Here is a 21,329-nt window from a genome sequence, read left to right on the forward strand (position 1 = left end):
CGTGCAATTTGTTTGCCTTTTATTTACTTGTTGCAGATTTCCTATTAGTAGGCTGTGAACCACAAGTTGAAAACTGCTGTGTTAGACTGTGTTAAAATGGATAGTATTAATTCTACTATATTTTACTATTTTAATATTTCATTTTGCTGAAATGAAACAAAACCATTGATAATAGGAAACGTAGGTAAATTCACCTGCAAGGATGGGCAGTGAGGACATGGAGGAAATGAAAGATCCATTATACTGTGAACTGCAGAGATCCCTGAATTACTGATGACCTCAATGGTAAATCCACCAGCTACAGTATTGTGTAAACTCATCACTATCAGATTTCAGGCCACTATCCTACGTGGACTCAGGGGAAGCCGTTGTAGTTGTTTCTGTGCCTATAGCTCTGTTCATGCATTACCTAGTGGTTCTACTTAAAGATCGTCACAAGCTGACTCTCCGCATATTTCAGTTCCTCCTGCCTCAGTTGCACCAATCCCCAGTGCTGATAGCACAGACTGGTGTGAGATGTGTTGCTGTTTCCAGAAATGTATCAAAGATTCTCTGGTGGGCACTGAAACAAATGGTTGCAGCCTACAGGGGAGATGTTCAATGCTCCCTTGTTTTCTGCACACATATAATCTCCTTTTCACGTAGTCCTAATCTGGTTAATTCAGACCACTGAAATAGAGGAGGCCTATTCCTTCCCCCTTCCCAGATTTCCATTTCTTTTAAGTGGAATGGATCTGGAATTGTTTGAAACTCTCCCAGTACATGTATTGTTGTTGTTGTCTTAATATTAATGACATTTCTATTTAGTTCGTGCTGTTTGCAGGCAGCACGATACAAGTGTGATTTGAAAGGGCACTTGCTGAGGGAGGGAAACGGGGATGCTAAGCATGCATTTGATAACAAAAAGCTGTGGTATGATGTACCTGCTAATTTAAGGCATTAATGAAGGCTCTGGTAACATCATGCTGTGTGTTCTTGGGATGCTTTGTACATCTATTGTAAGAACCTAGTTTGTAGTTAATGTCTCTGAAAAATGAAAGTAAACTTTTCCTTCACTTTAAAACCATTTATTAAGACGCTTTCGTCTATAGAGATCAATAGCGCTGATTCTAGTCCACTATTTTTATGCACTGCTTATTGCAAAATGCTGTATCTCTTATCAGCCAGTGTTCCCTGCCGCAGAAGAAATGTTCAGAAGTTGGCAGTGAAAATGGGTCTGTAGTCAGAAGATATTTTCATCACTTTAGGAAATACAGCAGAAAGGATGTGTAACGTGCATAAAAGGAACTGTAATAGAAAGATATATTGGACAGATTCTCTCTCAGACAGGTCATGGTATTGGGCAGGCCGATTTGTTGCTGACAGATCTAGCAGGAGGTCCAAGCTATGTCGGATGTTTCCAGTGCGATGAAAATCACGCTTTTACAAGGCTGAGGCAAAAACGTATGGAGAGTGTAGTTATTGCTCTGTTATGTTCTTACTTAGCTGTGGGAAGACGACTGGTACATTGGAACTGATACATTTAAAGATATACTGATAAAAATCAACTGTGCGCACTGTAGGAAAGATTCCTACTTTGCTGCCCACGAGATTAGCTCAGTTGTGATATGATATTAGCCTAACTTCTGTGATATGTTAGCTTAGTTTTACAAATCCTTATCCTGATTTGCACAAGACCTTGGTACTGCTGGGTAATGCTCAAAGAGCAGAGCTCTGCGTTGTTATTTCTGAATCATGGCAAATAACAGTGGACATCTTTCTTAAAAGTCCTCCCCTTGGAAATCAAACAGAGACTTTGAACAAAGTCAAGCACACTACATCCAAGTAAAAATATTCATAAAGGCTTCATTATAGGAAATTAGGATATTTTTTGCTTATCCACAGATCTCTACTACAAGGACCGTTTCCAAAATGGAAGTTTGTTCTGGGGTGGGATTTTTTCTTTTCCAAACGCTAGCCACAGACTTTTTTCCAAGCTCATGAAACCCACTGTTTATGCCAACACTGTGCTCTTGTTTTCAGTTAAAAAGCCTTTAGCTGTGGCTAACAGCTATGAAGGAAGGCTTGTCCAGTTCCGTCTGATGTGTCAGTCGAGTCTTGTTAACGTCTGCTTTGAGATTATCAGTAAAAATGCCTACTTTTAACAATTCTACAGCAATGCCCTTTGTTTATCATACAGTGACATTTTTGCACTTTCTATAATCAGAACAAAAAATGAAGGTTAAATTAATGACAGAGAAAATGCACATCTTTTTAAGTAAATATGCACACCTTGGCTAAGATTTTTTTAAAATAAGTGTCCCAAAATTTAACTAATCCATACAAGTACCTATGGATTTACCTTAGGTTTCACAAACTACTGCTGTTTCTTTCTTCCTTAGTTACGTACATGTATGCAAGTGAGAACATGAGAGGTATCCCATTGATTTATTCAGGTTAAATCAAGCCATCATTTTCAGAAAATGATCTATGTGGAAAACAGACTCACTGCTTCAGCGCGTGAACAGTGAGTAGGGAAGCAGAGGTGAAAGATTACTTTATTTGCAAGCCAAATCAAGCTCATATCTCCTGACTGACATGTGGTGAGGGGCGGGGGGTTCATAGTTGATCAAGGCAACAAAAAGGCATTTCCAAGCTAACTAGAGCTCAGTGACAAATATTTTTCTTCAGCCAAGAGTTAGGGGTGGAAAATCAGAAACGGTGGGGAAAAGCCATGTTGGGTTGACCCCCTATGATCTTTCCCTTTTAGTTTTTAGGAACAAAAACTAAGTTTCGGGAGGCCTTTGTCATTTTTTTAAGGGAGAATGTTTCATTTTCACTTTATAGCTGCATAAAATAGTCTTCCCCATGCCAAGCAGAGGCTCCAGCTGGGGAAGCAGCACACCACAGAGGCAAGCTGAGATTTCAGAGTTCTTTTTGCAGCCTTCAGGAAGGCCCTTACCTGTCAACTGCACTGTAAAACTGAAAAATGAACTCTGTGCTTTGTCTATTGAATATCCAGGTATAACAGGTTTTTTGGAGGAAGAGGTCATTGGACAAAATCATAAGGAAGTTTTTCAATAGCTTTGTTCCCTCTATGACACCCTTTGGGTTTCTTGTTGCTCCTTTTAGGAATTCCTAGAAAGCAGCATCACAAATTCAGAAGAGGGCTTTCTGGTCCATGACAGTCATATCATAGGAAGATGCATGCCAGAGTATATCTTCAGTGAGAAATATAAAGAGCATTTCAAAAGGGAGAAATTAATTTTAAGAGGATTGATTAATATTTGCTTTTGCATTGAATGATTGCCATAATCTTCTCTAAGCCTTTTCAACACAAAAACCTGTGCAGGATTTTTATCCTGCAGCTCGCCTTTAAGCTCACTATCATCTATGAAATCTGGAGGGTTAATTATTTAATGCTTAGGTGTTTTGAGGGTAAAAAGCACCAGACAGGCAATATCTGCTACTATTGCTACAGCCACAGTAAGTTTTAAAATAGCTAAGAAATGTCTGTAACTGGAGTTTTTTAATTTATAGTTTTAGTAGGACTTTTAACTCTCTCGGGACATTTGTGCTGCACAGCTTTTATGTCCTGAACATCACCTAAACTGGAATAATTTAATTAAGTATGAGAACCTAGAGATAGTTAATTTGATTCATCTGTATTAGGACATAATTTTCCACACAGAATAATAATGCAGTTCATTTTTTTTCCCAATTGCTCCATTTTAGTTTTATTATCTCTTCTTTTATAAGCTGTCACTTACTTTTAGACATATTTATCTATACTATCCTAATTCAAATTTGATGAAGTACACTGTGACTTGACCTTTGCTTTAAGGCTGCAGTCTCTGCAGAAAACTCTTTCTGGTAAAGATACATGGTTGGTGTGGGTATCCTTATGCCCAGGATTGCTCCACAACATATTGACTTTTCTTCTTTTCCAGGTAGCTATAGATTTCACTGCGTCAAATGGCGATCCTAGGAACAGCTGCTCACTGCACTACATCCACCCTTATCAACCCAATGAGTACTTGAAAGCGTTGGTAGCTGTTGGGGAGATTTGCCAAGACTATGACAGGTAAATAACCACATTTGATAACAGAGTTGTCTTTAGAAAGTGTTTTCACAGCGTGAAATCAATGACTGCCTGCTGCTGGCTGCAGTAGCTCCATGTTTAGTCACTTAAGAGAAATGACTGCACGTCAGAAAGATTTGTCTACCTTAGCACGCTTTTGAGAGTGGGTTTAGATCAGCTTCATGGTAATGAAAGGCCTGGTTCTCGGCTCTGTGGCTGACGTGTGTTAAGTTTCAGGTTTGTATTCGCATGTCGAAATCGCATGTTTGAGTGGATTTTTCATGTGCGTTAAACTTGAAGCCTGTTTTGCAGATGTTAATAGCATCCTTTCTGACACACTTGGGAGTCTGGTTCTGTCCCATCCTGCAGAAAAGCATTCCTCAAACGTTGTGTTGGAAACTGAATTTGTAGTTGCCTAAACTGCTTAGTGGCCGTGTCTGTTCTTAGCAGTAAATGTGTGGTCTTTTTCAGTGTTCTCCTGACCTGTTGAATATTACTGTCTCTTCTAAAATAAGTATTAAAGGGTAGTGATAATGTGTGCACACAACTTGCATTTAAAAAAATAAACAAATTCAAGTAATTGGGTTAAATATGCTTTGATAACATTATGTACTTCTGTTGCTTTCAAATAGGCTGCCTGCTTCTATCAAATTAATTGCCCATTATTAATCTAATTACCAAGTGCATTTCCTTTAGATGTTCTTTCTTTGTTGGTGAGACATAGCATCTTACACAATTATTCTTTCTAATCTTTGCGCATGTAATAGACATCCGCCCACCACTTTGCCATATGTAAATACTAGATCTCAAAAAAACAATGGTATTTCCAGTCACATCTGAATTATACTTTCTGTATAAATTGTGGAGTGATTTAATACTGTGGTTTGCATGTTACACGTCGCATATACCAATTAGCCTGCTCAGAGGCACTTCCATTTGCATGGTAATGAAATGCCTTCTCAAGGAAGAATGAGGAAAATACTGCCCTGATACAATTTCTGTAAGAATTTGGTGGTCAAATTTAGGCAATGAGTCTGAGAAAATTAATATTTTATTGTAAGTGAGCTGATAATTCCTCAGTGATTATCCAGTAATTTAATAATTACTAGCAATAATTTAGAGGATTAATATACTTCAAAATAGGGAAGGAGTAAAAAGGGCTGGCTTATGCACACAGATTTTTTTGATTTTTGTCACATAAGGTATATTTTTTAAGAAAATGAAATCGTTAAGTGTCATAGTCCCTCCTCTATGGAGATATTAATCCCAAATCAGGATTATTCTCTCAATATAGCATATTCCAATCAGTACAAAAAATAATCGCCAGTCATTTTTTAAATGAAACCATCAGCATCATTCAGTTCTATTGTGCTGCCGAAAATGCCTATTGATGCTAATCAGCACAACTAATGTTATATGAGCTATGGACTAGGGCTGAACAAAAGCCAGAATTTATTTTCCCAGGGAAGTGGCACCTTTCTGGCATGTGCTTGACCTATACATGCTCTCAAGTTGTGACACTATAAATACCTTCCCGTGGGCAACTTAATTCAACACGGTCAGTGCTTTCCAATCAAAATGTCAAGCGAGGACCTTTTCTTTATACTTGCATGTTTTGAATCCAGCAAACTGGAAATGAAAACTTATAATTTCTCTAAAGAAGGAGAGAAATTATGAGAAGCAAATCTGCACACAAAACAATCTACAGGTTCTATGTAGGAGGGGTTTTGTGTTTAGTTGCAGCCTTGAGACGCATGAGCATATATGACCTATAAAGCAAATCTTCTGTATATACAATTAAAAAAAAAAATAATCCAAATTCAGTAAAAATTCAAAGTGTGGCACAGATCCATAACTGCTCCAGTGAGCTCAGTTGTGCTTCAAATACTGGAGTAGGATTTCTGTTTCCAGATTAAGATCAGCCAGAAGTGAAAAGAGAGGCACCTGCTGAACCTAAGGGCTGTTTAGAGCCAGAGTCTCACCATTTGCATAGGGGCATGTCTTTAGTAAGATCAAAATATGAGACCCCAAAGATGGCAGTGCTCTTACCTGAAGTTTTATAGTTTGTACCCATCAATTATTGCAAATAGGCAGAACTGGCTAATTTCAAGCCAAACAAAGGAAAATGGAGTGATTTTCTTTGGGTCTCGGGATGCATGTATTTACATCAAATGAAAGAATAGTTGGAATAAATTGTAATGGTTTTTGGATTCCAATAGCAGAGCTGTTGAATGATAAGTACTTTTGCTACACTTATATACCAAAAGACTGCTTTTTTATATTAAAAAAAAGAAAGCCTATGGTTATTACTTAAAATATTTCTGTAATTAGAAACATCCAAATTTATTTGTAATTTGGGAGGAATTGGATTGGCAAGCAATATAGAGAGAGAATACACTCAAAATCATAGAATCATAGAATCTTCACGGTTGGAAAGGACCTTTGAGATCATCGAGTCCAACCATACATACACACACACGCACACAAAAAAAAAAAAAAATACCCCAAAAAACCCCCAACAACCTACAATCTCTGCCCTTCAGAGCGTGCCCTGAAGTGCCAAACCTAGACGTTTTTTAAATACCTCTAGGGATGGTGACTCAACCACCTCCCTGGGCAGGCTGTTCCAGTGCCTGACCACTCTTTCAGTAAAGTAATTCTTCCTAATATCTAATCTAAACCTCCCCTACCACAGCTTCAGACCATTTCCTCTGCTCCTGTCATTGTTCACCTGGGAGAAGAGGCCAACACCCACCTCTCTCCAACCTCCTTTCAGGTAGTTGTAGAGGGCAATGAGGTCTCCCCTCAGTCTCCTCCAAGCTAAACATGCCCAGCCCCCTCAGCCTCTCCTCATATGACCTGGTCTCCAGACCCCTCACCAGCCTGGTAGCTCTCCTCTGGACACGCTCCAGCACCTCAATGTCCCTCCTGTACAGCGGGGCCCAGAACTGAACACAGGACTCGAGGTGAGGCCTCACCAGTGCCGAGTACAGAGGCACCATCACTTCCCTGCTCCTGCTGGCCACGCTATTCCTGATACAAGCCAGAATCCTGTTGGCCTTCTTGGCCACCTGGGCACACTGCTGGCTCATGTTAAGCTGGCCGTCCACCAGCACCCCCAGGTCCTTTTCTGCCGGGCAGCTTTCCAGCCACTCTTCCCCAAGCCTGTGGCGTTGCCCGGGGTTGTTGTGACCAAAATGCAGGACCCGGCACTTGGCCTTATTAAACCTCGTACAGTTGGCCTCGGCCCGTCGATCCAGCCTGTCCAGGTCCCTCTGTAGAGCCTTCCTACCCTCAAGCAGATCAACACTCCCACCTAGTTTGGTGTCATCTGCAAACTTACTGAGGGTGCACTCAATGCCCTCATCCAGATCATTGATAAAGATATTAAACAAAACTGGCCCCAAAACTGAGCCCTGAGGGACACCGCTGGTGACCGGCCGCCAAGAGGATTTCACCCCATTAATCACAACTCTCTGGGCACGGCCATCCAGCCAGGTTTTAACCCAGCGAAGAGTACACTTGTCTATGCCATGATTCGCCAGCTTCTCCAGGAGAATGCTGTGGGGTGCGGTGTCAAAGGCCTTACCAAAGTCCAGATAGACAATGTCCACAGCCTTCCCCACATCCAGAAGGCGGGCCACATGGTCATAGAAAGAGATCAGGTTGGTTAAGCAGGACCTCCCCTTCCTAAACCCATGATCCAGAGTTCTCTTTTATATACTCTAGTTAGTTCTGTCAATCAAGCCAAATCTCACAATTTAGGTTTCTGTACATATCAGCCTAATATAATGTATCCCTAAGTAATTAATGCTCCAGATTAAGTGCTGCCTCACATCCCTTGATACAGTGGAATAATCCCTGCTCATCAAAAAGCCCATTTATCTGTATGCTTCAGAGATTCCTGAAACAGTTAAATGAATAGCACCCTTCTGTGTAGTTAAGCGTGAAAGAATAAGATTCATTCTTTCATCAGCGATATTCAGAGAATGAGAAATAGACTTTGGTTATTATCCTGGCTGTAGAAATGCTGCAGTCCTGTAGGAATAAGCCAATCTGATAATGGTATGGGAAACGGAAGAGCTGTTCACCTGCACAAAAGACTTAATACTTTATCTATATGGTGGAATTGTTTCAGGCTATAACAACATTTGTCATAAGAGAGAAGATAAAGTTTGTATGTGATATAATCAGTGGCTAAGCAACAGAAGCAATGGATCATAAAGGAAGGAGAAACATTCGTTAGTTTTAAGGAACTAGGCTTTAAAATGTAGTTAGAAATAGCGGAAAGGGGAAAACACATTAAAAACTTATTGTTGTAAATATTTGGTAAAATAAGCAGATAGCTTCATGGAGAAGAATTTAAGATAAGTGGCTCATGAATGTTTAAAGATGACATCATGAAGCAATAAGTGAGAAATCTATATTTACATTTAAACATTTCATAAGCTTTCTTTTGGATTAAGAATTATATCACTGGTCTAATTTTACCTTGAAATTGAGCAAGGCTACTCCACCTTTTTGTAGCATAGAGAAACAGATGAAAATTATGAAAAATCATTGGGCACTGAAGTGTTTGTTATTAAAAGGACCTGCTTCTGTATCATTCGATATTTATTCTTTACCTCAGTAATTTCAGTATTCAGTTCTCTGGATCAGAAATCAAATCAAGCAGTTTCTGACAACTAGCCGGGATCCTGAAAAATCAGTTGATCACTACCAAATGTGCATATATTCCCTCTAGGTGTTTTGAACAATGAGTTAGCAAAATATGCATAGCTCTCTATGCACTATGGCTGGCGTAGGACTTCTAACCTTCATCAACTCCGAACAATTGTTTTGGCCACCCTTTTGTTTTGGAGCCTGGTGGAGACCCCTTCAAGAGAATGTTATTTTCAAAGGATAGATGGCAGGTGTCTGTGTGGTTAACACTTACCCATGAAGTAAAAAAAAAATTATTTCTCTTTTATGCTGTTTTATAGCTTCCCTCTCTGCAGAGCAAAGCCATAAGTCACAATAACAACAGTGCACACAGTTTATTAAAATGGCTGGTCCTTTGATCTTAATGATTTTTTTACCATGCTGGAACACAACCAACTAGCCATGAGTGTAGCTCTTCTTTCATTCTGGAGTGATTGCTGTCTCTAGCAAAGGAAAAAGGGCTGGAATGGGACTGTAAATAGCTTGTTTGTAAGGATGAATGCTGTTACAGGCATACAATGTTAAAGGCTGAAATACTTCCTAAATGATCTTATATTATTATAGGTTTTGATGATGATATTGTGAGTGAAGCCCACGGCAGGACTTCCAAATCTTCTCCTCAGTTTGAAATCTGATTTCTGCAGTTAGGAGGTTTCCTTTCTCTTCTGATTATTAAGAATCTCATTGTATTACATTAAATATTTATCTTTGCATTAAAACCTCTACTCTGATTCATCGGGACACTAGAGCTTATTATCTAATCCCATTGAATTCAGTCTGACTCAAGCAAACACTGAAGTATTACACAAAATATAGATGGCACTAAGATGGAGTTATGAGTTTTACTGAATTTGAACTTTATTGTTAATTGTTCTCCCCACAGCCAAATGTTCAGTGTCTCCCATATACCTGGATGATCCTTATGATTTATTTTTACACATAGTTTTATATTTGTGCATACATGCAGAGTTTTTTGCTGGATTAATAAAAAGTGCTCACAAACATGTGTGAGAATCATCTTTTTATGTAGTCAAATCAATACTCATACCTTGAAAAAGACAAAGGGTAGATGTATGTTGTCAAATACTTCTAAGCATTTGTTGCACTGGATATTTGTGGAACTTCTTATTCTTGATGGGCCATCCCTGTTCTGATCTACGCACTCAACTCATGATTCCATGTGTTTGACGACACTGTTTTGTAAAATGTTGTCATAAAATTGGTCTTCACTTTCTTTTCATTCAAAATCTATTTCAAAAAGTAGTTCTTAATTATTTTAAATCTCTATTTACTCTTAAAGATAATGCAGATACTTTTTTTATTTACAAGAGGCCTTGAAACACACAGAAGATAAATTTTATCTTTTTCCTGACACTGATGTCCTTTTTCATTTAAGCAAATAACCTCCTTAACTCTAAATACTCAAGTAGCTTCTTAAAACTGGCATTTACACTGAGATCATATGCTAACAAATAAACTGCTTGTGTAAAACGCACTTGTCTAGCAACCTCCCCGAAGGCCACTAATGAGCAAAGAGTACATTATTCCTGCAAGGTCCAGAAATTATTTATGTGTAGAGCTCTGTAGAATACTTAAGAGTGAAAATTTAAAAACTGGGCCACATTCCACAAAAGATAAGTAAGTCCTGAAGTCAGTCTGAGTTTCAACATTAGCTTCTGCAATCAATGAATTGCAGCAGTAGCTGACCAGAAGCAAAAATTCCTCTTTATGATTTCTTCTTCAGTATTTTAGGGTGCGTTCACTCTGGTTGAAAACCATATATAAAACCTTCCTTCCCTCATGCAATAAGGTTCACTTGAAAATTAAGAAGGGAAAAAATTAAAGGGGAAAGTAAAAAGACCGGGGTTCCCAGTCCAGCATATTCCTTTCAGTGTAGATCTAAGAAAGGAAAAAACTTAAGAACAGTCAAACCAAGTCAGATGAAAGGTCTATCTGTCCCAGAAACACATTTCCTGAGGTACCCAGCAGAGGGCGGTTAGGGAGGAGAAAGAGGACAATAATGCAGTACATGTTACGGAAGTCATATATAAATCAATGCGATTGGTCATAAATACAAAGATCAGCAGTTACTTAAATTATGTGATTTGGATTGAGGCTTTAAGCCGAAAAGAGATCCCAGAATTTACACCTTGCAGTCTGCTTTATTAATCAGAGCCTCATCCCCAAGAATTACTTAACAGGTCATTTATCCTGAAGCTATGTCTGGGTTTGTGGATGAAGACTCAGAGAATTACCTTGGCTGGAGGGATCTGAGCTAAATACCTTGAGGTCACTTTTCCAGACACAAGGAAAAAAGCAGTAACTTGCTTTGGTTGAAATAGTAGTATAATAGTAGTTCATTAAAACTGGGGTGAAAGAATCATGCCTAGAATAACTGGCACTATATGCGACATTAAATATTTCATGAAATCCCTATGTAGAGCTATAGATGTTAAAATTTAATCTACCCATGCAGGCCAATAAATAAAAATATGCTTAATTATTAAGCATTTCTCTTTATCACTTTAATTACAGAAACAACCTTTCTGGAGGCTGTTAAGCAAAAAAGCTGATTTGCATATCTAAACAAGTTTAAAAACCATGGGGGAAAAGACATGAATCTTTTTATTTAGTGCTTTAATAGGACCAAATTTGCATAGATGTGCAACAGAAGAAAAATAGAAAAACAGTAACCTGTATAGAAAAACTTGTAGCTTATGTTTATCAATAAGCTCAGGTGTGGGTAAACATATTCTGAAGTGTTTGGATAACCCAGGACTAGATCTGCACTGGGAAAAAGGAACAGCAAATACTTTTAATCACCAAACTGGATTGAAAATCCTTGGATTTAACTGTTGAGGACCTAGGCTGGCACGATAACATAATATATACATACACATGTTTAGTATTTGCCTTTCCAGAACCCGTATTTGCAGAGTGCTGCCACACAGCAGTCACCACTCTTTGTCCCAAGAATCAGTACAGGAGAGTTAGTTTAGTACAACAGCTGTACTGGGAAGGTGGCTTCCTAACAGTTTCTTTTGCATGTGTACATACATACATACGTATTTATTTGTGTGTGTGTGCATATATGTAAGTATATATCTGCAGGCGCTTTATCTGGGCAGATACCATCAATTCTTACAGCTCTGCCTTTTCCCTTACCAAATTTTCACCTTTGTGTCCCTTTTTACGCTGCCTCTTCTTCCAGGAACTCAGTCCCTATGTCAGTAGAGCAGTCCCTTCCAAGTTTCTTAGCAGAACAACTGCTTCCTCCACGTGCTTTTCAGAGACCTCTGCTGCATTCTGTCGGCTGGTAGATACATCACAGCCTGAACCTTCTACAGGCCTTTTCTATGCAGTCTTTACTATTTTTCAATTCAGCTTGAAATCTCCTCTGAGGAAGAGCTTTGTTCTGTGCAGTAATTGACACTTCTCTGGGACTGTGCAGACTGGTACCGTTGGGATTTCTCTGTCAGCATTTCTTTCTGAAGAGAATGACTTGAAGTATAAAACCCTACAAACTTTACTTGAAATTGCATATCACCTACTGCTGTAGAGACCAGACATCTATGTAAATAAATAAGTATTAATAAACAAATAAGCATAAATAAAGGAGATGGCAATTTATCCTGCCATTTCACTGATGCCATCTGATACTGATCTGGTACATCTTTAGTCAATGCAACCACTTCCACAGTTTCAGAAGTGTGAATTTCCTCCTTGCATTGTTAAGGTTATAACTATTCTAGTCATCCACTCCATTATATTAGCATATAGCTGAGAAGCAAGTTATTCCCATTTGGAAACCTGTCGGTCCATAAATGAACACCATGTTCTAAATCTTCTCATGCAAGTCTCCTCCTTTACAGAAGGTGGACACCTTTTACCTGAGTCGACCTTAACAGGATGTTTGTGGGTCAAATTGCTGTCAGTTAAAGCTAGGTAATTCTTGTGAATTAGGTTCCACTTACTATCTTACGATCCCCTCCAAAGTATTGTGAAATTAACCTTGATCACAGACTCCAAATCAGCAGATGAACGGAGGGTAGTAGCCCATTTCCTCCTGCATATTCAGTGGTGCCTAGCTGAATGTTTAGTCATCAGTATATTTCACTTACAATTTTGCTCTAACTTGTTTTGATAGTGTTCTTCGTTTTGACTTAACGTCATTTTGATTTTGGTAAAATTACATCAACAGCTCATTTGGTCACATTAAATCACAATATAATCTCTATAACAGTTTTATCCTGCTCATCCTAGAAAGCTCATTTGTATCTTGAGAGCATTTTATGAGAAATTCCTCTCCCAGCACCTCCCTGCATGCATATGCCAACACGGTCCTGTATTCCCCTCTTCCCAGCACACCCCTTATAGATAGATATTTTCTGACAGAAAATTGTTGCAGAGGAGGGTCTCTGACCAACCCTTTCCACTGTAATGTGTAAAAAAAGGACAAAATTATGTGCATACATAGCAAAGCTTTTGTTCTTGTGGTTGCTTAGTGCAGTGAACCCCAAAACTTGAAAGTGCCACTCGTGTTTGAAGAAGGCTGGGCCCCACCACTGTTCGGTTTGGGGATCTTCATGATCTGCGTGTTACGTGATGGAATTCAGCCTGCTACCTGCAGGCTTCAAGTCATGTCAAGCCATCTTCAAGTCATGTCAAGTTTTAAACATCTGAGCTTACAGTGTGTGTGAGAGTGACCTTTTCAGGGATAGTGCAGTTTTCCATATATGATCCCACAGACATGCCAATTCACCATAGAGTTCAGGTTTTGGAAGGTACAAGCACATATATGCAACCCCTTAAAAGACATAGGACTGCCTAGAAACTGCCTATACTTAAGAAGTGACATATAACTTGCCGTAGCCTCTTGCAGCATCCCCTTCCCTAGTTTATTCCCAGTTACAAAGTGCCATTTCTTTTTCAAGGTACATTTTACTGAATTGGGTCGTTCACGTAGGTATAAATCAGGTCATTGCAATTTATTTGTCATCTTTCAGGGAAGCTTGACATTTTGTCTCACCTTCCTGAGTATGCCATTTTATTAGGCTATCCTTCTAGCAAGTGACATATCTCACTGCCATTTCATTTTGCTTAACCTACTCCTTCCCCAAGCTCTGATGCCTTTTTTTTTTCTGTGGGTATTTACCTTTTGCGTCTAGGGATTTATGAGTTCACTTGATATTTTTACCCTGCAGAGCTTCTTTTGCAATTCTTTTAATGTTAACAAGGGGAAGTTTAAATCCATTGTACCTGGATTCAGCTTTGTTAGTTATTTCGTGAGTTGATGCCTTTCGGTGGTTAGCTTCGGGGAATTTGTATTCCCCTGCTTCATTAATTATTACCCTCGCAGGTAAGACAGGCATTCCCTCATATTCTTGAAACCCAATTACACGACAGTATCTATTTCTCAGTATTCAGCAGATTCCAGCTCCCCTAAGGTGACTAAGAGCTGTAATTAAAGATAGCAAACGAATTTTAATGTCAGGTTTTTGCACATGATTGTGTAGCATCTCCATCTGCGAGAGACCAAACAATGTAGCTGTTGCAGTGATTTACCATTGATTTGCATGCTCCCAGCTCTCTTTTGTAACCAAGAAGTACGATAATCAGTTTATTCCTGCTGGTCCGTTAAAAATCACTGTGCATTATGGACTAGATGCCAAGCCTTGTTAGGTACAGTGCGGATTTGATTAAACACGCAGTAACCTGGCCAAAACCAGAGATGTGGTTGTATCGAACCAGGCACAACTGCACAGTGAATATGACAGCAGAGCGGTCCCCCAGAGAAGAATACAGATTCGGGGGAGAAAACACTGCTGCTGCTGAACTCTTGCGGTCTTTCTGACTCTGGCTGGGGCAGGCCGAGAACTGGACCACAGCCCGGCCCATCCTGGAGGAGCGCAGGTGGCTGTGCAAGACTGCGAAGGGTGAAGTGAATGGGCTTTGGTCCCTTCCACTTCAATGGTTTTATTTAGCCCTATTCGATCATACAGATCATGTCCTTTATTTACCTAGCTCTGCTTGCAAAGCAGGAACTGAAAATGTTTAAATATTTCAAATGATTTCTGTATTTTCTTTGGAACTGCTGCTAATTCCTGTAAGCTGTTATGATTCAGAATTTACTGGCATTAAGCCTTTCTCAGATAAGTACTAAATAATACACTCAGGAACATGATTCATTCATATGCTTTAGAAAAGAAACACTTAATTCAGCTCATATTCTTCCAGTTGACTCCCTGAACATGAAAGATTACAATTTTAATTGAGTTTAGAGATTACTTTATTTTGTTTGTGGCATTTGTTGTTTTCTCCTTTTTCTTTTCCTTTCCCCTTTTCCCTCTCTCTTTTCCCTCTTCCTCTCCCCTTGCCCCCTTCCCTTCCTTCTCCCCCCCCCTCCCCATTTTTCAATTACATGTGTAACAGACACTCCCATTTTATTTTTCCAATTTGAAACTGACTTCTAACAAAGGAAAAATATCTGATTTTATCTTGGGAAAAGTATGTAGAGCAGATTCACAGTTTATTCTTTTAAGATTGGAATTGAAAATGAAAGGCACAGTAATTGATTGTGCTACATCCAGCATAGTACTTTAAAAATAACTCTGATTCGACCCAAACCCAAAATTGCAAGTGACAGCTTGTAGGGGATTCTAGTCAGGTATATTCCTTGCAAGAATCTCAAAGAGCTGTAAATTTAAGATACTTGGTCATTTGAAACCAAAAATGGGTCTTCAGAGTTTCTTTCCCCCCTGGCCCCCCACCCCATGTTTCCTTCTTTTCCCTGCATTCACTGCATCATTAGTGCTACTATGTTGTTCCAGCATAAAGGGAGCAGGTTTTCATGCTGGGGCTCTCCAAGGTCAGTTCAGTAGCATCCATACTAATTGCTGCATTGACGTTAGGAGCTTAAAGGTAAGCACATCTATAGCTACAAACCAAAGGGCTTTCATGAGCACCGGTAAAAGGAGTCCCAAACAACCTGTGTAAGCAGCTATCTAGAAGTTCATCTTTGAGAATGAATAAATGGCGTATAGAATGAATTAGGCCTTTTCCTTCCCTACATTTATTTACTCCATACAATTATGAACTTAGATTCCCAAGTTAGATATTAAAAAGCAACTAATTCTCAGATAACATAGTCCTGGCAGCTCGTGTTTTCCTTTCCAAATACAGGTGTTGCCATGCTGGTGAATATCTAGCTCTGTCTCCAGCATTGTCTATGCCAGCAGCTTCAGAGGAAGTTGCAAAAGACTTTCTAATCTCTGAGTAATTATGTTCACCCAGTGGAAGAGTTTTATCTGAATTCTCCTCCTCGGAATAGCAAATCCTTCTCAGAATAAAGATGAACTCCAGGTTTCAATGATACTACATGTCAGAGGGCACCAGTGGCTAATGAGACAAGATTTTAAAATGTTCTTTATTTTGTCTCCTTATCTTTATATTAAACATATTTCTTAACTTCCAGTAACACTGGGCTTTCTAGTGAAACAGAAAAAGGTATCAACTGTATCACTTACTAATTTACAAAAACTTACTATTTCCTCTATTCATCTCTTCTCCTGCCTGTGCAGTACAGCTCACTGAAAGCTCTCTCCTTTCCGCCCCTATTAACGTATTGATTTGTCATTGCGCTTCCTCTGTTTCCACTAGATAGCTTGAAGGATGGGTGACTAAAACTGAGCAATGTTCCAAAAGGATAATATGGGATATTTTGAGAATTTATTTTCTGATGTGTATTATGTTGTAGCTGAGGGACCTTTCTCTAACTGGTTGTATACCTGTTTAGAAGACTGCAGTCTTGGAGTCCTGACAATTCCTTTCTGTGTGCGTTAATTTACATTTGCCAATATGAACACTGAACCTGAACCCTCTCCCTGATTTTACCTTTAGGGTATAACCTAGATCTGCTCAGTCTTGGCTATCTTTCAGTAATGTATGCCTGTTTGACTGGAAAAAGTACCAGAAACAGCATATACATCTATGCTTGCATGACCACTCATGGCCCTTATATAACCAGGTATAAAAGTCAAAGTCTGATGCTTTTGCTTTTTTGATCTTATTTTGATCTTGTACCAAGTTTTAATTTTCAAGGGAACTTATGAAGACCAAAGAACACTATAAAATGTGAAGTAGACATGACAGAGTAATTTTGTAAAGCTTCTACCAAGCCACGATCCTCTTTTTCTTACTTGATTTTGTAAAATTCAGGTTTTATAGAACTAGCTTGTTTTTCCACTTCTGTGTTTCTCTCCTGTCCCTTTAGCAATCTGTCTCCAGCAGGACAGTGCAGGCAGTTTCCTTGCCGGTGCCAAGGACTCTCTGGCTAGGTTTAAACAAAACAAGTCAAAGATCCTGATGTGGCCTGAGGCCAAGGACATGACACTGCCCATGTCCTTGTATCTCAGCTTTCCTCCTCCCAGCACAACCTGGTGATACCCAAACTGCCATTTGGGAGCAGTCTCAAGCACAGCTGTCCCCAGCACTGTCCCTGGATGTCTCTGGGGGCTGCTGGTTGGCAAGGGCCAGCACTATGCCAGGGAGGGTGCGAACAGACCGCATCTCTAGTCACGTCCCAGTGCTTCAGCCAGGGTCCAGGCCTATTTGCTGGTATAAATGAAGCCCAAATACGCGAGCAAGCAACACAAAGGAAAAGAAAACTGGTTCTCACTTTTTTGTGTGTGTGTGTGAGTTTAAATTACAAAGGGAGAAAAGTCATTAGAGCAGATCCCTTTCCTACTGAAATGCCAGGTTAGGAAACAAGGCTGGAGTCTCTGATGCATGCAATTCACCCTTGAGGCAGGAGGAAACCTTGTTTTCATTTTCTGACTGTAGATTCAGTCCCTGGATGGCCTAACCCTTGACATAGCTTCCAGAAGCTGAGAAGCTGCTCTGCTTTCTGCTGCAAGCTGCCGTCATAGCCCTGGGTCTGGTAGAGCAGCTCTGTCACGCCTCTATACCATAAGGGCTTGTCCTGGAAGCGAGAGAATCCTTGGCTGCCCTTCTGGGTCAGTTTTTCCCTGCTGTGTCTCAGTAGTGCAGGATAAGCAGAATGAGGGCAGCAGGCTCAGCTGCTGGGCTTTTTTCTCATATGACAAAGTGAGGGATGGATGGGAGGACTAGAAAGGGTTACTTTGTAGAATATCACTAAGCCATTAAACTCCATACTTACTAAAGAGCGAGACCTTTATATTAGGTAAACACCTTGTTTTGTGTGACAGGAGGAGAAGTATTGCTTACATTAAAATTTTACTTTATGTTGAAAGCTGTCAGCCACAAATTTTGAAGTGTGGTCAGGAAATAACATGATCATCTTTTTTATGCAAGGGATAATCTAAAGGTTCCCTTCTTACCTTAAAAATCAAGCTCTGAGACCACATGAAAGTTAATTCCTTGGTCCCAGCAGCTTGTATGTACCTGAATTCTAGAGGTATGTACCTAAATTCTAGAAAATAAGGAGCTTCCTGAGGAATTCTGAGTGAGGCAAGAGAAAGTATTAAGCACAGGAGTGGACCCCAAGATACCCCTCCTCTCTAGTGTTCACGCATTTCCCTCTAAAAAGCAGCCACATAGAACCCCATCTTGAGGGTGTACATGATCAAGCTTTACTCTTCCACTAGGCAATGGTAGCAATAACTAGCGTTTGCTCAAAAGGGAGATTCAGACATAAAGGCAGGTGTCCTGACTGTGGTGGTAAGGTATTCTGAGTGCATAGTAACAGTGAGGGCTGTGCCACTCTGTGACTGGGAATGTGGGAGTCTCACCACCAGAAGGAGAATCCAGGCGGCTGGAGGTATCGCTTAGTGCTGTCTCTGAATTGCTGCAGAGCAGAAGATGGAGCTGCAGATACGAGAGTGCCTACTCTTGTTTACACTCGAGAAACGTTGCAGTACAAATGCAGGCACTGTATGGGTTTAGGCATCTCCCAGGTTGGGTAATTGCTGCCAACATCAGATTTTTGGATTGCTTTATTGAACGTAGACACTTACGTTCTACCTAAGTAAAATTCTTTTTAGTTTTTGTTTGCTCTTGCCCAAAATCAATTAACTTGCAGCTCCACAGGGTTTGATTTCCTAATCCAACCATGCTTAATCATTGATGTAAAACAAGATTTTTTTTCTCCCCTCAGATTCTTTTCTAATAGCTTCTTATTTCTTGCCCTCCAAGTGTGCGCCTGAATTCTCTGCATCTATTTATAAGGGCTTCCCCGCTTCCAGGAGTGTTTAATCAAAGAGAAGGCTATCAGCAGGTGGTTAGCATCAAATGTCAGCAGCTACTTCGTTTCTGACATCTCTTGGAAAAAATGTTTCATTACCATGCAAATGACGTTAGTCTTCCTTTCCAAGATCCATTGTCACACAGTGTAACATATGGTACACAGAACTGTGCTCCCAAGATTTATGCGGCAACTACGTTTCGTAGCAGAACAACCATTATGAGAGCTAAGCCATCAGATGACAGTCATCACCATTTCCCAATGAGCTGGCAAATATTTCTCTATCTCATGGTGGCAGCTCTAACTTCGGGGCGGGGGGATGACGACGACTTATTTCTGCTTTCTTTTAAACCCTTCCATTTTTTGTTAGCTTGTATCAGAAATACCATGGTGCCTTTCACAGCCTATGCCAGGCAGAATAGCCCAGCAGCTTTAATAGGTGCCATTTTCTTTCTTGAGTATCTCTGGGCAGCAAATTATTCACTTGATACTTGGAGTGGCAATGTCTTGAACTACACAAAGAAAATTGTCTGAATTTTGTGAAATTTTGGAAGTGCCAACAATGATAGTAAGAACTCAACTTTTCCAAGGGCCCTGAAAGCAGAATGGACAATCCTATGAGGGGTTTGATTCATCAGAGCGCTGGAGTACAGTTCAGTGACTTCAGCGGGGCTTCAGGATGTGTTCTGAGTTAAGCATATGTTTGGGTGAATTGCTAACCTCAAGTGTGTGATCAAGTGCTTTGCTGACTCAGGGACGAGACATTCCTTACAGCTTGTTGTTTTCCACTTTGCCATCTGGGAAGAGGCAGCTTGACAGCATGTGGGCTGTGTGAGACATTACTGCGTTTCTGAAAGGGTATTAACAGCCTTGAGGTTTCCAGGTCCTCTGAATCAGGAATTTTTGTCTCTACAGATCTAACTGGGGTAGAACAACCTCACTAAAGTGTCTGAAAGCAAACTGACCATGCCACAGCATTTGCTAGGCTATCAGTCAACCTATGCCAAATTAAAATAACCTCATGTTTTAGTGGAACTACCAAAGATGCAGGTGGAAAGCTTTACAGAACCTGCAGGTTTGGGGGTGTGAAACTGCCCCTTTTGCATATTTTAGGAATTTGTAAACACTTTTAATTATAGAGTCATCTCTTCACTACACCCATTTTTGAGCTGGGGGAGCACATCTGTATTTATACGACACAAACGTTGTTACAGGCTGTTAAGGCAACTCACCCTCATGCTGCAGCCAGGTGGTGCAAAAGAGTGGGTAATACAGGCCTGTAATTGCATTTGTGGGAGAAGTACAAGACATCTTGATTCCTCGGTATTCTCCAAATGATTTTAACTTTGCAAAAATACTAGGGGTTCACCTGAAAAATCTCCCATGTCACTCCCCCATCTGGTCAGCACACACCCCTCCATCTCTAATCTGAAACCCTTCCAGTCTGCCATGTAACACTCAACCTAAAAGCCATTTCTGGACTGTTGTGCTGCTTTGCATTTTTTGATGAATGCTTACAGAATAAATGTTTAAATGTTTATTGTAACAAAATGCATTTCTCTGTGGGAACTCCTTTTTTTTTTTTTTTTTTTTTTTTCCAGTGACAAAATGTTCCCAGCCTTTGGATTTGGAGCAAGGATACCCCCAGAATACAAAGTAGGTGTATAAATAACATTTTCTAGTTTCCTTGTTTCATGAGGCACAAAATAAGAGAGAAATGGTTCAATGCGGGGCAGGGACTAGGGGTAGCAGCTCTTACTGCTTGTTTTCTTTCATCTGGCTTTCTCACCCAGTGATACTTCACTGAAACCAGAAATCAGGGTTAGACTTAAAACAGTTGTGTTACACCCAAAATATTTCAAGGTGTTGGCAAAGCTTTGTTAATGGATGCTAGTCCAGTAAGAGAACTGATTTTTTGAACAACACTTGCCAAGCATATTTTGAAGCTTTGCAAGTTCTGGTTTGACAGAACCCATTTTGGAAGATGTGGTTCAGCGAGTGACCTAGTGTCTATGCTTTATTATGAAGGGATTGAACATCTTCCTGAAAATAAAAACCTTAGAAGAGTTTCGCTCTGTGGCAAATTTCTGTGTCACGGTGGACATCTTCAATACCAGGAAGAGAAATATAGCAGCACGTATCCATGCTAGAGAGAAGTCTGGTAGGGCTGGAGTGACAGTGGAGTAAAAGAAGGAGCATCCAACAGAGAAAAGCTTAAGAAGAAACAGGCAAAAGTTCAAATCCTGTGTTGCACATGCAGAGGTTGTGTGGGCAAAAACTAGTTGAGGATTCTGCAACTCAGATACTATCTGGGAAAGAACAACATTGGACTTCTGATCATGCAAG

General features: G+C 40.0%; 1 protein-coding gene across 1 annotated transcript in view; it reads left to right on the forward strand.

Annotated features, from left to right (window-relative positions):
* CPNE4 (copine 4) overlaps nt 1-21,329 on the forward strand; it is a 190,627-nt gene that overhangs the window by 147,566 nt on the left and 21,732 nt on the right. Inside the window, exons 10-11 of the mRNA XM_054191382.1 lie at nt 3,930-4,063; nt 20,585-20,639. Of these exons, the coding sequence (XP_054047357.1) occupies nt 3,930-4,063; nt 20,585-20,639 (189 nt within the window). The remainder of the gene's footprint in view (nt 1-3,929; nt 4,064-20,584; nt 20,640-21,329) is intronic.

The sequence above is a fragment of the Rissa tridactyla genome, chromosome 2, assembly GCF_028500815.1.
Source record: "Rissa tridactyla isolate bRisTri1 chromosome 2, bRisTri1.patW.cur.20221130, whole genome shotgun sequence".
NCBI lineage: Eukaryota > Metazoa > Chordata > Aves > Charadriiformes > Laridae > Rissa > Rissa tridactyla.